The sequence below is a fragment of the Martes martes genome (genome assembly GCF_963455335.1).
Source record: "Martes martes genome assembly, chromosome: 9".
Lineage (NCBI taxonomy): Eukaryota > Metazoa > Chordata > Mammalia > Carnivora > Mustelidae > Martes > Martes martes.
The window spans coordinates 113,624,310-113,638,224 of record NC_137896.1 but is presented as its reverse complement, the minus strand read 5'-3'; the positions used below and the strand labels follow the sequence as shown (position 1 = coordinate 113,638,224).

At 34.9% G+C, this 13,915-nt stretch overlaps 1 protein-coding gene across 2 annotated transcripts in view; it reads left to right on the top strand.

Moving 5' to 3' along the window:
• Positions 1 to 13,915, top strand: part of BIRC6 (baculoviral IAP repeat containing 6) — a 234,697-nt gene that overhangs the window by 41,724 nt on the left and 179,058 nt on the right. For both annotated transcript variants that reach the window (XM_080814319.1, XM_080814318.1), the window contains exons 4-8: positions 360 to 553; positions 3,255 to 3,366; positions 5,328 to 5,410; positions 8,885 to 9,107; positions 9,186 to 9,346. In XM_080814319.1, the coding sequence (XP_080670445.1) occupies positions 360 to 553; positions 3,255 to 3,366; positions 5,328 to 5,410; positions 8,885 to 9,107; positions 9,186 to 9,346 (773 nt within the window). The remainder of the gene's footprint in view (positions 1 to 359; positions 554 to 3,254; positions 3,367 to 5,327; positions 5,411 to 8,884; positions 9,108 to 9,185; positions 9,347 to 13,915) is intronic.

The window sequence follows — 13,915 nt, the reverse complement described above, 5'->3', positions numbered from 1 at the left end:
ATGTGTACAGTAGCACTGTACTGTACAAGTACATTCTTATAAACAGAGAGGTTTGAATGCCTAGTTTGTGCTTAACATTGTAAATGTGCTGGAGGAATATAAAAAATAATGGATGAGTTTTGTTATCCTAAATCATTGATGCTTGTGTAAAAAGATGTGTTACCATCAGGTTCTAAGCTGTCTTTTTCTAATTGAAGTTTCATTTTTTTTTACTAATTGCAAGCTCCTGCTTTAAATGATGAATTAGTGGAGTAACTCGAGACTGCTGAATAGTTCTTTCTTTTATAATGTATAAGTTACAGTTTTGGTTTAAACTGATGAGTACATTTTCCTTTGCTTACACTCCCAATTTATTTCAGTGGGCCACAGTTACATTTCATCTTCCTCATCATGTGTTGAAGTCCATTGCCAGTGCCATTGTGAATGAACTCAAGAAAATAAATCAAAATGTTGCTGCCTTACCTGTGGCATCCTCAGTGATGGACAGATTGTCTTACCTCTTACCTAGTGCTCGTCCAGAACTTGGAGTGGGGCCAGGCCGTTCTGTGGACAGGTATAAACTTGCTTATAAAGAGATGTTACAGTGAAATTGAATTGATTAGGTTTTTGGATTAACCAAGAATAACAAAAATTTAATTATGATTCAAAATGTATTTCATCAAAGTATTTTGGAAAACCATTCAGATTCTCATACAAAATACTGAAGTGAACTAGTACTTGAATTGCTGTTAAACAATTTCTCTTGGTGCTTGGAAGGTATTTAAAGGGGTCATAAAACTGTTTTGAAAATTCCAGCTCTGTACTTCGTAAATATTTGAGTCTCCTTAAAAATGTAATTATTCAATAGATAAGAATTATTTTGCCTTGGTGAAATTTTGTCACCTTTGAGGTGGATTTTCATAAATTGAAAAGCTGTGCCAGAACCTGTATATAAGAGCCATATATTATTTCCTACTTAAAAAAAGAAGAGAGTTAAATCAGTTAGGGCAATTTTGAATTAAGATTTTTATGCTGCCTGCCCTGGATTTAAACAGTGTATTACAGAAATCATACCTCAACCATTATTTTCTTCAGTAGAGATTCATTGTGGTCTTGCTTTGTATAAAACTAATTAAAAAGTCAGTAATATGTTCATTTAAAAACTTAAATGATTTCTGTTTGAAATAACATTAGATTCTTGTTTTTTAAAGATTTTATTTATTCATTTTGAGAGAGAGCGGAGAGAGGCAGAGGGGCAGACTCCCCGCTAAGCCAGGAGCTCGCAGGCTCAGTCCCAGGATCTGGAGATCATAAACTGAGCCTAAGGCAGATGCTTAACCGTCTGAGCCACCCAGGCGCCCCATAACATTAGAGTCTTACCAAAAGTATTAAGTTTAGAAATGCTATAAGGAAATATTAAATTTAGCAGTTCTGATAAGTTCACATTTGCCTTCCCACGTAGCGTTTCACATTTTCACTGGATGTAAATTATAACTTCTTATGCTTTTTTTCATGCTGATATTAGCAAAGCCCCTGCTGAATATATTAACTTCTTTTAAGTGTGGCTCTTATATTAGTTTGTGATACTTAATAGCTTAGCTCTTGGTAAACTGAGACTTTTCCTTGACTAGTTGCCTATTTTTTGTTGTCGAGTGATTCTGTTATTATGTAAATAATTTCTATTGGTTGTATTAACATTTGAGAAGGGTTTTTATATTGTATAGTAATACTGCATTGTCTGTCTTTTGGGTAAATATAGAGACTATCATTTTTAATCTGAATAGCTACCAGGTGATATGGGGTATGGTTATTATTAAACTATTCCTTAGAAGATATCTGGAGAGGGGGAAATGTACCTGGAATAAGTATTTCTTTTCCTCGAGCTGTGTGTGTCTTGAGATTATAAAACAGCCCTTCAGAGCTATTTTCTTTGCAAATAGTAGCTGGGTTTCTAAAGAAATCTTTGCAAGCTGTGGTGAATGTCTTATTTTAGGAAATGCATTCACTGGTTAGGATATTGTGTTTCTGGAGGTGTTTAAATGTCTCAAAATACTAATTTTGCTGTAGTCTGTGGTATTTGTTTCATTAAGAATGAACCTAGGAACTTAGGAGGACGTTCGTGAACTTAGGTCTGTTGGAGGTTTGAGTTAGGGTCTGTTAGATGCTATTGCTCTTTTGTTTGGTAATACAAATAAGTGGGTGGTTTTCTGTCTGACACAAATCCTGAAGACATCTATAGCCTGTAAATGGTAAGGCTTTTCTAACCCAACAACTTTTGTTTTTTTCAAACCAGAACACAACTATGAGTTAAACCTAAGCTCACTAGCAATAGTACAGGAAATTATGTGCTAATTTAGGGAAGAATTTAGAGAAAAGTATTTTTCTGATTTCACTATGATGACCTTTACCACTTTGTTTTCCTTTTCTCCTTTCCTGTTATCATTTGCACTTTTGTGTTTGGAAGAGTAACCTTTGCTTACAGTCCTTTCTTTCTTGAAAGCATTTGGACTTTTTCTAAATTTGGTATCATTCTTTGAACTAATGCTCTAGGTTGGGTGCCTGGCTGGCTCGGTTGGTAGAGCATGTGACTCTTGATCTTGGTGTCATGAATTCAAGCCCAATGTTGGGCATAGAGCTCACTTAAAGTAAATTAAAAAAAAATTTTTTAAAGCAACTCATTTAAAAAATACTTTAGGTTATACGTTTACTCTCAATGAGGTAATATATTTTAATATGAGAACATATATGAAGATTTTCTTTTTTTGTAATTCCCTGGAGAGTACAGCTTTGCTGGAAAAGGATTTCTCTGGAGAAAGAACAGAAAGAAAACTGCTTTCTACTTAAAAAACTAAAAAAAAAAGAAATTAAAATTAAACTGGAAGACATTTTCTCAACATGGTTGAGATAAAACCACTGTTCCTTTGGTTGTGGTTTTATCCATTTATGCAGACTTGGCACATGATAATAGGATATGACTCTGTCTTTATGTCTCCAGATTTTGTGGTCTCTGCTTGGTAATTATGCAATATTCGTTAATTTAATCTATGCCTGGAAATTATCAGTTGTAGCCATCAATAGGTTCTTTTTCCCTATAGTGTTTAAGGGAAATTCCTAAAAGCGATCAGTTTTTAGTTTAAAATACACGTTTGAACTTAGTCATTAGACCATTCCCAGATTTTGTTGATAATCCAGTAAAATTTGTCTTCATTGTTAAGTAGGAGTGCCATTATAATTTGATACCTAACTTCGATTACATAAAATATGTTTACTTGTAGATCGCTGATGTATAGTGAAGCCAACAGACGGGAGACGTTTACCTCATGGCCTCATGTAGGCTATCGATGGGCACAGCCAGATCCCATGGCTCAAGCTGGATTTTATCATCAGGTAAAAAAGACTCAAAAAACATTTTTTTTTCAGTATGCTTTTGTAGTCTTCAGTAAAATCATTAACATTTAATACTTTCTCAAAAAACTTGCTTCATGCAGCCTCACTGTGTGCTTGTGTGTATGCATTTGTGTGAGTTTTGTTTTATTCTTGTACCTTTGCAAAAAGAGAAAAAAATATTTGTTACAGGTAACTAACAACTGAGTTAATGCTTCATAACTGTTTTCTTTCAGAAGCCAGGCAGTACTCTTCAGATTTGCTTTTTGGAAAGTATTCTCATTGGATGTGTGTTTATTTTCACTTCTGATTTCTGCATTCATAACAGAGTAGTAGATACTGAGGATAAGGCAACAAAAGTAACACTGCAGTTACTCCTGAAACTCTAATTTTGGTCGGACTCTAATTTTGGTCGGGGTATAAATTAACCCACATACTTCTGTGTAACTGTAGAATCAGCACTGCAGGTGATACAGTGCAGTCTGAATATATATGTTGGAGAACCGATTAAGAAAATGCACAGAAAGGGGAATGATTAGTCAAGGAAAAGAGATTTATATAGGAAAAGAGGAGAGTGTACAGGATAGGGATTCATGTGACAAAAAGATGAGAGTGGGACATTAAGAGAGAGGTTCACTGAGCTAAAGTAGAGGGAAGTTAAGAAAAATGACTTCAGATGGGGATTATGTATTAAAGGAGGCTTAAACTGGGTGGGGTAGAATGGCTTACCACTGCTAAGGAATCTAAGCAATTTAATACTTACATGTCAGTTTAAAGCGTGCTTACTTAATTTTAGAATTCAACTTAACTTTGGAATACATTGAAGTAACTATTGTAAAGAATCTGAAGAGTGATTATTCCTTAGTTGTCTTGAAGTGTTTGGAATATCTTAAATTAGAATTTTGTATATATTTGACTGTTTTGTTCATGGTCTGTCAGATTTGCATTTAAAGATATATTAGTTTGGGGGCGCCTGGGTTAAGGCGCCTGGGTTAAGCCTCTGCCTTCTGCTCAGGTCATGATCTCAGAGTCCTGGGATCGAGCCCCACAACGGGCTCTCTGCTCAGCAGGGAGCCTTCTTCCCCCCTCTCTCTCTGCCTGCCTCTCTGCTTACTCTTGATCTTTGTTAAATAAATGAAATCTTTAAAAAAGAAAATAAAGATATATTAATTTGGAGGCTGGCTAATCCTAGAATTACTGAAATTATTTTTGTAACTTAAAGTTTGAATATGGACCATTTTTCCTGATAATTTGTCTTCATTGCTATTTGATGTCATTTTCTAAAACAGTCTCTGTGAAGTGATGCATTGGTATTTTTCCTGTTGAATTATTGTTCATTGTATTCCATCCTTGCAAAGAGATCAAGTCATAGATTGTCTAGAATCTTCTGCCTGTGTTAGGGATTGATTATTCTTAATTTAAAAAAATGTAAATGAATCTACATCTATATGAATAGTAGGTGCTAAGTAGAGTGAGTCCTCAAAAATAGTAATGTTTGTCATCAGAACTGTATTTTAGTTCAGATTTTGATGTATTATTTTATATATATGACATTTTGTCCTGTGTAACTAAAGAATACTACATGAATTAGGTTCACTAATTTGCTTTTCCTTTTTATTTGGCCTTTCATGTGCAGTTGTATGAGATTCAGTTTTTAATAATAAAATACATTAGACTGTATTTCAACCATTTCAGTAACACATTTAGAAGATGCTAAGATTAGAGATTGAGTATGTGTGCCTCCATGTTTTAGTGCTCATTTTTTGATAAAACACACTTTTTCAAGTAAAGCAGTAAATTTTTAAAACACTTGGGCATTCACTATATTTTTGGAATCAGTGTATAGGCTAATTGTCTTTTCCTCAGTGTACTTTTTTACCCAAGATTATGAACGTTTTTAGAAGAGTTTTTATTAAAAGGGTATTTTACTATTAACCATAACTGTCTTCGTCATGAATTTGCAGCCTGCCTCATCTGGAGACGACAGAGCCATGTGCTTTACTTGCAGTGTGTGTCTTGTTTGCTGGGAACCTACTGATGAACCTTGGTGAGTGTTGCTTTTTCTGGACATAATAGGCTAAATTCATCCTATAAGTAAGCTTCTGAATTTTCTGTTTTTCATCTAGATAGAATGAAATTCTTGTCTTCTTCCATCTGTATTTTTGCCTTTGTCATAAGAGAACGAGATAACACTGTCTTTGCTCTGTCACATCACTTGGCGTATAGTAGCCAAGGTCTTTGACTTCCTAAAATCCACATGGGAGAAGTGCCAAAGAATAGAATTGGGCCGTGAACCAGAAGGTTATGATAAGTAAGTTGATACAGCATGGTTAACTTCAGTAGTGTGATCTTGGTCAGTTGCCAGCAGCCTGTCAGTAAGGAATCCACGGAGCAGGGCCTTATGAGTTACGTTTTTAACTTTGAAGTAATTTTAGGGAGTTGGTGGTGATTTTGAATTCTAATAGGTGAACGTTTGGAATTTGGTTAACATTAGAGATCATGTATTGAAACCTAATTTTTAAAAAAATAACTGAGGCCTTATTAATAGAAATAGAAATAGTAATAATAAGAGCAAATATTTATATAATGCTATGTACCAGGTATCATCCTAAGCACTTTATATATCTTTGACTTGTTTAATTCTCATATTTTAGGTATTACTATCTTCATTTTATATGAGGGATAGAAATTATTATTCCATTGTAAATAAGGAAAATAAAATTTACCAAAGGGCATATGGCTGATTAGTGATGGAGCCAGGATTTGTAATAAAATTAGTTTGAGGTTTCTGAATGTTAATCAGCTGATATGTATGGAGGGAACTAGCTAAAGCCTGTCGGAGTGTACATACGGATTCCAGCTTGCAGTGGGGTTTACTGTATGAAAAATTGAAGTTGCATCTATCTGTGGACTGAGAGTTGAACATGTGCAGTTTTCAGTGTAGGTTAAGGTTCTGTTTGGAACTCAGTCTTTTCCCCTAGAAACTATTTATATATGTAGAAACCATTTTAACATGTGTTTTTTAGTTTCTCGGACTGATCCTCAGTTATTTCACCCATCCCTGAAGAGTTTTACCAGGACATTATAGAATGTAACTTTATTCATAAATATTTTGGTGGGAGGAAATTGACTCAAATATTCAGCTTGCGCTGTCAAAACCTGTCTTTTCTTTTCTTCCCAAGATTTTATTTATTTATTTGACAGAGATCACAAGTAGGCAGAGAGGCAGGCAGGGGGGGGGAAGTGGGCTCCCCACTGAGCAGAGAGCCCGATGTGGGGCTTGATCCCAGGACCCTGAGATCATGACCTGAGCCGAAGGCAGAGCCACCCTGTTGCTCCAAAACCTGTCTTTTCTTGACATGGTCAGGGAATCAAGGATTCTCTCTTTTCTTGCCCCAGGATTCAGGATTCCTCAAATTTAAGCAATTGGTAGCATCTCTGAGGGCTTGAGGACATCGTTCTAAATGGGTAGGAGGGGACAGGATTGAAGGGAGTTGGGAAGCTGAGCCTAGGTACCTTGTGAATCTGTACGGGGCTGTGGGGGGGAGAGGAGGACTTGTAAGTAGACAATGGGACTCTCATATTTTGATGGCGGGAGTTGATAGGGCTAGTTGGAGGGAGATTGAAGTTTTTAAAAAATAAAATGAGCATGCCCTATTATCTGGCAATTCCTCTTCTACTTATTTACCAGAGAGAATTAATTCCTCTTATATGCAAAGAGGCATAAAGTGAATGGTTAACTGCAGTGAAAAACTGGAATCATCTTAAATGTTTATCAGGATGGAATAGTCAAATAAAATGTGGTATGCTCATATAATCTATTATCCAACAATGAAAAAGAATCAATAGTTTGCTATTATTCACCGTCAGTAACTTTGAGTTTATGTTATTGTGTCAAGAAGTTTGTTGTAGGATGATTCATACAGTAGTACTTTTATTTAAAATGAAAAAATCTTTATGTACATGTATATGAAAACTTAAAAAAATATTTTAGAAGTATACCACTTAAATTAATAAAAGTGGTTATTTGGAGGTGGGAAAAGAGATTACTGGAACTGGATATTATAATTGAGTGTATTTAGCTTTATTTTATATAGTTATATGTCACTTGTTTAAATAATATTTTAATTAAAAAGTTAAAACTCAGGGAAGAAAAAAGGATGGAAAGAGGAAAATACCCTAGGATTTAGTTGGGAGGGAATCCAGTCAAAATATGTGTTTGGGGATGTCCTGTAAAAACAGTTATTTAAGACATTTGCATATTGTAAGATTGTCCAGAGCTTACATTTGGATATAGGTAAGTTGTAGGTGCCTTGTAAAGAGAAACATACACGCTCTAAGGAATGGCATATTTTGTAAGTATAGTTGTCCCTTCTTTGCCATGGAAATTCTTTTTTTGGTAGCAGCATCCTGACATTTCAGATAATGCCTTGTAATTACAGCTAGTGAGAGTAAAAAAGAAAGAATAACCAGAAAGAAAGTAGTCGCAAAGTTGGAGACATAATTTTTAAGTGTTAAAGTTGATCCTGCTTTCAATATTTGAGATTTTTAGAGTCCTTATACTAGTCTTGAGAATTCCTAGTGTTGTATTTCTATTAAACATGTTAGGATTTTCTAGGTAAACAAATTTAACATTTCTTTTTGCTCATTAAGCATTTATGTGGAAGAAATAATGTACAGTCCATGAATATTATCTTTCTGTGTTTCTTTGGAAAGATATTTTGCTTTGAAATTATTTATCTGGTCTGATCCTGTAGTGCATGTATAAGATGTATTTCTTGTTATTAGTATAGGTCATTTTATCCATACTCTGTAGATCTTTTTGCTTTCAGATCTTTACTAAAAAGTTCTTTGTGATGTGACATTTATTTTTTACTGTATGTCATTTACAGTTGTGGCCGCTGATAAATATAGATAGGCATATAATTATATGTAATTTTAAAAATAGCTGTATAGAGGTATCTTTGATGTGTAAAAATTGTATATATTTAAGATGTACAACTTGATGTTTTGGTATATATAAAAGACTGCCACAATCAAGCTAATGAATATATCCATCACCTCTACACAGTTACCATTTTGTGTGTGTACCTGTGTTGATCTAATTTAGGATACATCCTCTTCTCAAATTTCAGGTATATAATAGAATATTGTTACCTTTTGTCACCATGCTGTACCTTTATGGAGAACTTTAAACTGAAACATGTGAGGAAATACCAGACTTTACACAATTTAATCAATACATGAATATAGTATAAATTATACTGTAGCATTTCTGTTTCGTCAGAGACTGATTTTATGTGTAATCCATTAAAGGGAATAAAATCTGCTGCTACAGTAAGTGGTTGGATATGTTAGAGTGATCTTGATAAGATTGAATAATGTGGCATTTAAGTCTTTTTAATAAAGCATACTTCAGTTGTTTTTTAAAAAAGGAAAGATGATCTGGAGTTCTGTTTTAAGCCACAGACTTGACAGCTTTCTTGTTCAGTAAACTTTTCCTTCCTTCATCTATGTAAAGGTCCGAACACGAGAGACACTCTCCAAACTGCCCGTTTGTGAAAGGTGAGCACACACAGAATGTGCCGTTGTCCGTCACTCTTGCAACAAGTCCTGCACAGTTTCCCTGTACGGATGGAACTGACAGAATAGCTTGCTTTGGCTCGGGGAGCTGCCCTCATTTTCTAGCTGCTGCAACAAAACGAGGAAAGATCTGCATATGGGATGTTTCCAAACTTATGAAGGTATGTTTCAATTATGAAGTAACAGATTAGTCATTGAGGAAAAAATCAGTCTTAAACTTAGGCTTGTCATTCATTTAGGTGCACTTGAAGTTTGAAATTAATGCATATGACCCAGCAATTGTACAACAGCTTATTCTGTCGGGAGAACCAAGCTCGGCAGTTGAATCAAGGAGACCAACTTTGGCGTGGTTGGAAGACTCCTCTAGCTGCTCAGACATACCAAAATTGGAAGGAGATAGGTATGTGAATTTTTTTAGTGGCATTTATAAAAGTTACTGTTTTCCTGAATTTTATATTCTCTTAATTCTAATTAAAGGGGCAGAAAAATTATTAGTTCAAGAGAGTATAGAACAAACATTTAGTTATAAAATCTGGAAGAGCTGTGTGATTCTTGAGAAAAATTTTCATTCAGAAATGCCATTGTCTGTAAAATGTACTTTATTTTCTGTCTCAGTCTATGCCAATTGGAAACAATTGCTGCACTGAAGAATAAAGTCTAAACAATGAAACAAAATCCTTGGATTAAACTTGTTATTTTACCTTCCAAATCTTTTCCTAGGGCAGTTGAACCAAATGATTTTGGTTTCCACTTGTTTTCATTAGCACCTCAAATTGTAGAAGTGCTAATGAATAGTGAAATAACCTGTGGGTAGGCAAGATGACCTGATTATTTAAAACAATTTATCAGTAGTCAGCCATGAATTGAGGCATGTTAATTATTGCTGTACAGACATTTTGGTAAAATTGTTGTGTGTTGGATTCTCTTCCATTCAGCTTTTCTGACAATCTTGATTTCTGTAGTTGTATTTGATCTCTGTGGTGGCTGGAGAGTCAGAGTATAATTTTACTTTACCCACTCATCTCCCAAGACACTACAGTTGTTAACTCTAAACTGGGCTAGGATTATAGGAGCAACATACGCAGTATTCTCAAGCAGACAGAATGAAGGGTTCCAAAAACCACTCAGCTTGTCTTTAGCAGTAGAAGCTACTCTCTTTTAAGATTTTGAAGGTAGCAGTGTGAAATGGAGCCCATGACTGTGATCAGATGTCCTGATGCTGAGGCGATCTGTCATTTCACTTGCAGGGGCTTCTTAGTTAATGATGTGTGATAGATGTTAGACCACAGTCGGTGATTTAACAGTATTTTACTTCACAGTCTGTTTGGTGACATGTACTTTCATTAAGAACTAATGTAAAACTTTATTAGTGCAAATTGTTTCATTAATGGAATTAATGGAAAATTCACAGTATATTAGTTGGGAAGGTTACCTCTGTCTAGTCTTTCTTGGTAATGATACGTATAAATTATGGGTAGGTAAATATAAATTATGGGGTAAATGTGGCTGAGCTCTGAAACAGACTGAATTAAAGCTTCATGGCTGTTCTCAGTTATTATAAATCCTGTGAATAAATCCCCAGCTTGATGGAAAAGCAGGTGGCCTCTTTCTGAGTTTTGACCACATTTGTCAATAGGACTAGAAAATAAGTGTGCTTGAGCTCTGTGATTTTCTTAGAAGTTAGTGGAAAATTAATAGAAGATAATGAAATTGGTATGTGCTTCTGAACACTAATTTTTTTTTTTTGAAGATTTACTTACTTATTTTAGAGAGAGAGCACAAATGGGAGGGGTAGAGGAAGAGGTAGAATCGGAAGTGGACAGTGTGCTGAGTGCGGAGCCCACCCTGAGATCACAACATGAGCTGAAACCAAGAGTTGATGCTTCACGGACTGCGCCATCCAGGGGCCCCTGAACACTGTTTTTAATTAGAACGTTTGTCTTGGAGTTTTGTAATTTGGGGATTAAAAATTGAATCAAGACATACTTTTTAAGATTACATACATGCGTGCACACACACACACACACACACACACACACACACATATTCTTGGGTAAAATGTATGTCGGGTGGACAGGTACTATGTTGGGGTAATGTGCTGGAGTTGAGATATAGATCTCTGTGTGCTTCTAAGAGGTGGTCTTTCTAGGGTAGAAAGACCCTTTTCTTAGAGAGTGAAGTGATTCATACAGAAAGAGTATTCTTAGGTTGGGGTGGTAGGAGGAAGCTGTAGAGGTGGAACTTCCTCTCTAAAAACTCAGTCGTCTCCTCTGGCTTTCCCTTCCCCAAGGTAGCAGGATTTCTATTGCATTGGTATTGAATATACAGAACCAGACTAATACTGATTTGTGGCACAATATACAGTGTATTTATTTTAAAATACACTGTGTGAGTTTCATTAGCTCAAAGAATAATATGTTAATTGAACAAGTTAAAACTTAGCCAAGAAGCTTAATTAGCAGTATAGTTTGCTTATGGATTGTTTTTGACCATTTCTACTGGAAAGGCAACGTTTGTCTTTGTTCTGAATTTATTTAGGGAAGAATATTTGGGAAGGAAGATTATTTATTTGGGAACATGTTTAAATGCATTAACATTTTTGTCTCATTTTGTATGTTATATTTTTTAAATTGGTAGAAATTTCCTGCATTTAACTTTGAAGTTGTGTATATAGTATTGATATATCAAAGCTAAGGTATCCATGTGATACTAGTATCTTCAGTTTTCAAAAATAGATGATCATAACTAACTGTTTAAAACTTAGTCATAATGTCTTATTTATTTTGCATGTTTGTTATTCTGCAAAAGGTTTTGCACATGTAAAAGGCTTTAGTGAATCCAATGTCTGTTATAAACCTAATGCGTGCTTAACGTAGAAAAATTAGATGGAGAAGTAACTTGAAGAAACAGAGAACCCATAGTCACATCATCCAGTTATGTTAACATTTATATATCTAAAATTTTTAATATGTATTTATTTGTTTTTAACCCATATTCATTTTATTAAGGTATACAGATCATAAAATTTACCGTCAGTGTACAGTTCAACCATCTTACTCATATGATTTTATTATGTAATGGTATGAGAATTTTTCTGTCACATAATATTTTAAAGAAAAGATTGTATTTTGAAAAACTTTAGAAAGAGCTTTTTTGTTTTGTTTTGTTTTGTTTTTTTGCCAGTTAAGATGATTATCTGGCAAGGCTTTGTAACATTATTTGTAATTTCATATCAAGACACCTTGAATACCTTCTTAAAATATACAACTGCTTGGGGCACCTGGGTGGCTCAGTCAGTTAAGTATCCAACTCTTGATTTCAGCTCAGGTTTTGATCTCAGGGTCATGAGTTCAAGCCCTGTGTTGGGCTCTACATTGGGTGTGTGCGATGCCTACTTAAATAAATAAATAAAAATAAAATAAATAAAAAATAAAACAAAACATACAACTACTTTATTTCACCTTTTTTCCTGATAGCTGTGTAATACTTGTTTTTTTTTTTTAAGATTTTATTTATTTATTGGACAGACAGAGATCACAAGTAGGCAGAGAGACAGGCCGAGAGAGAGAGAGAGAGAGAGAGAGAGAGAGAGAGAGAGGAGGAAGCAGGCTCCCTGCTGAGCAGAGAGCCCTATGCGGGGCTCGATCCCAGGACCCTGGGATCACGACCCGAGCCGAAGGCAGAGGCTTTAACCCACTGAGCCACCCAGGCACCCCCTTGTTTTTTTTTTAATGTGAAAACCCTTCCATACTTGAAAGCTGTTGTGTCTTGGTTTGGAGTTCTTTATTTTGGATAATTCCCAATGATTAATATTTCCTCTGAGGTTTATTTTTCCAATTTATTTATTTTTCTTTATTAATTCTCTGAAATCAGCCAATTAGCTGTTAATTAGCCTTAAGCTAGGGGCGCCTGGGTGGCTCAGTGGGTTAAGCCTCTGCCTTCGGCTCGGGTCATGATCTCAGGGTCCTGGGATCAAGTCCCGCATCGGGCTCTCTGCTCAGCAGGGAGCCTGCTTCCCTTCCTCTCTCTCTGCCTGCCTCTCTGCCTACTTGTGATCTCTGTCAAATAAATAAATAAAATCTTAAAAAAAAAATTAGCCTTAAGCTAATTAGCCTTAAGCTAATTAACAACTGATCTTGAAGTTTTGCATATTTTTTTGTTATTTAAATTATAGCACAGAATTATTTTATGGACAGTTATTTCCACTTGAAAAATTTAAAACATAGAAATATGTCAGAAACGTCTAACTGAGCCCTGGCCCTGGCCCTGCCCCTTATTTCAAACTTTTTTTTTTAAATAGAGATTACTAACTTGTATTTAATTTAAAATTACTGAAGTGCCTGATTATTTCAGTTGTAAGTGAAATATATTGTTTCAAAGAGGGAGAGTTAATATTTTCTTTCCTTCAAAATGCTTCTTTTAATTTTTTTATTTGAGGTCATCAGAATTTTAGAACTGCCGTAGAAGTGCTGTTTGTTAGAGTACAAACAGTCTCATATTATACTAGAGCGATCTTTTATTAAATTTTTTTCTTGTTTGCTAACAGATGAGAGTAAGGATAAAGATGGATGCAAAGAGGGAGGCTGGCAATGTCTTAACTATCTGAGTAGAGAGTAAATGAGGGACCTCCTCTCTTCTTCAACCCTAACTACTGAGTTATATTAGTTTCCCTGCTTGTTAGGGAGTTGTTATTACCTCTTCCAAAACAAAGAAACCAAACACAAAATAAGAATGAAATGCGTGTGGGTGTCTGTGTATGTGTGTGTGTGAGAGAGAGTACGTGTACATAAACACACACTTATTATTATTATTTTTTTTTAATAAACACACACTTATATAGCTCTTTTATTTGGTTTTAGGACAGCTTTCCAGAATTCAGTAATACAATAATTATTAAAACTTCACTACCTGAAGCTTTTTATTTTTATTTTATTAGCTGCCTCACTCTTTTATCTGCTTATTTAACTGA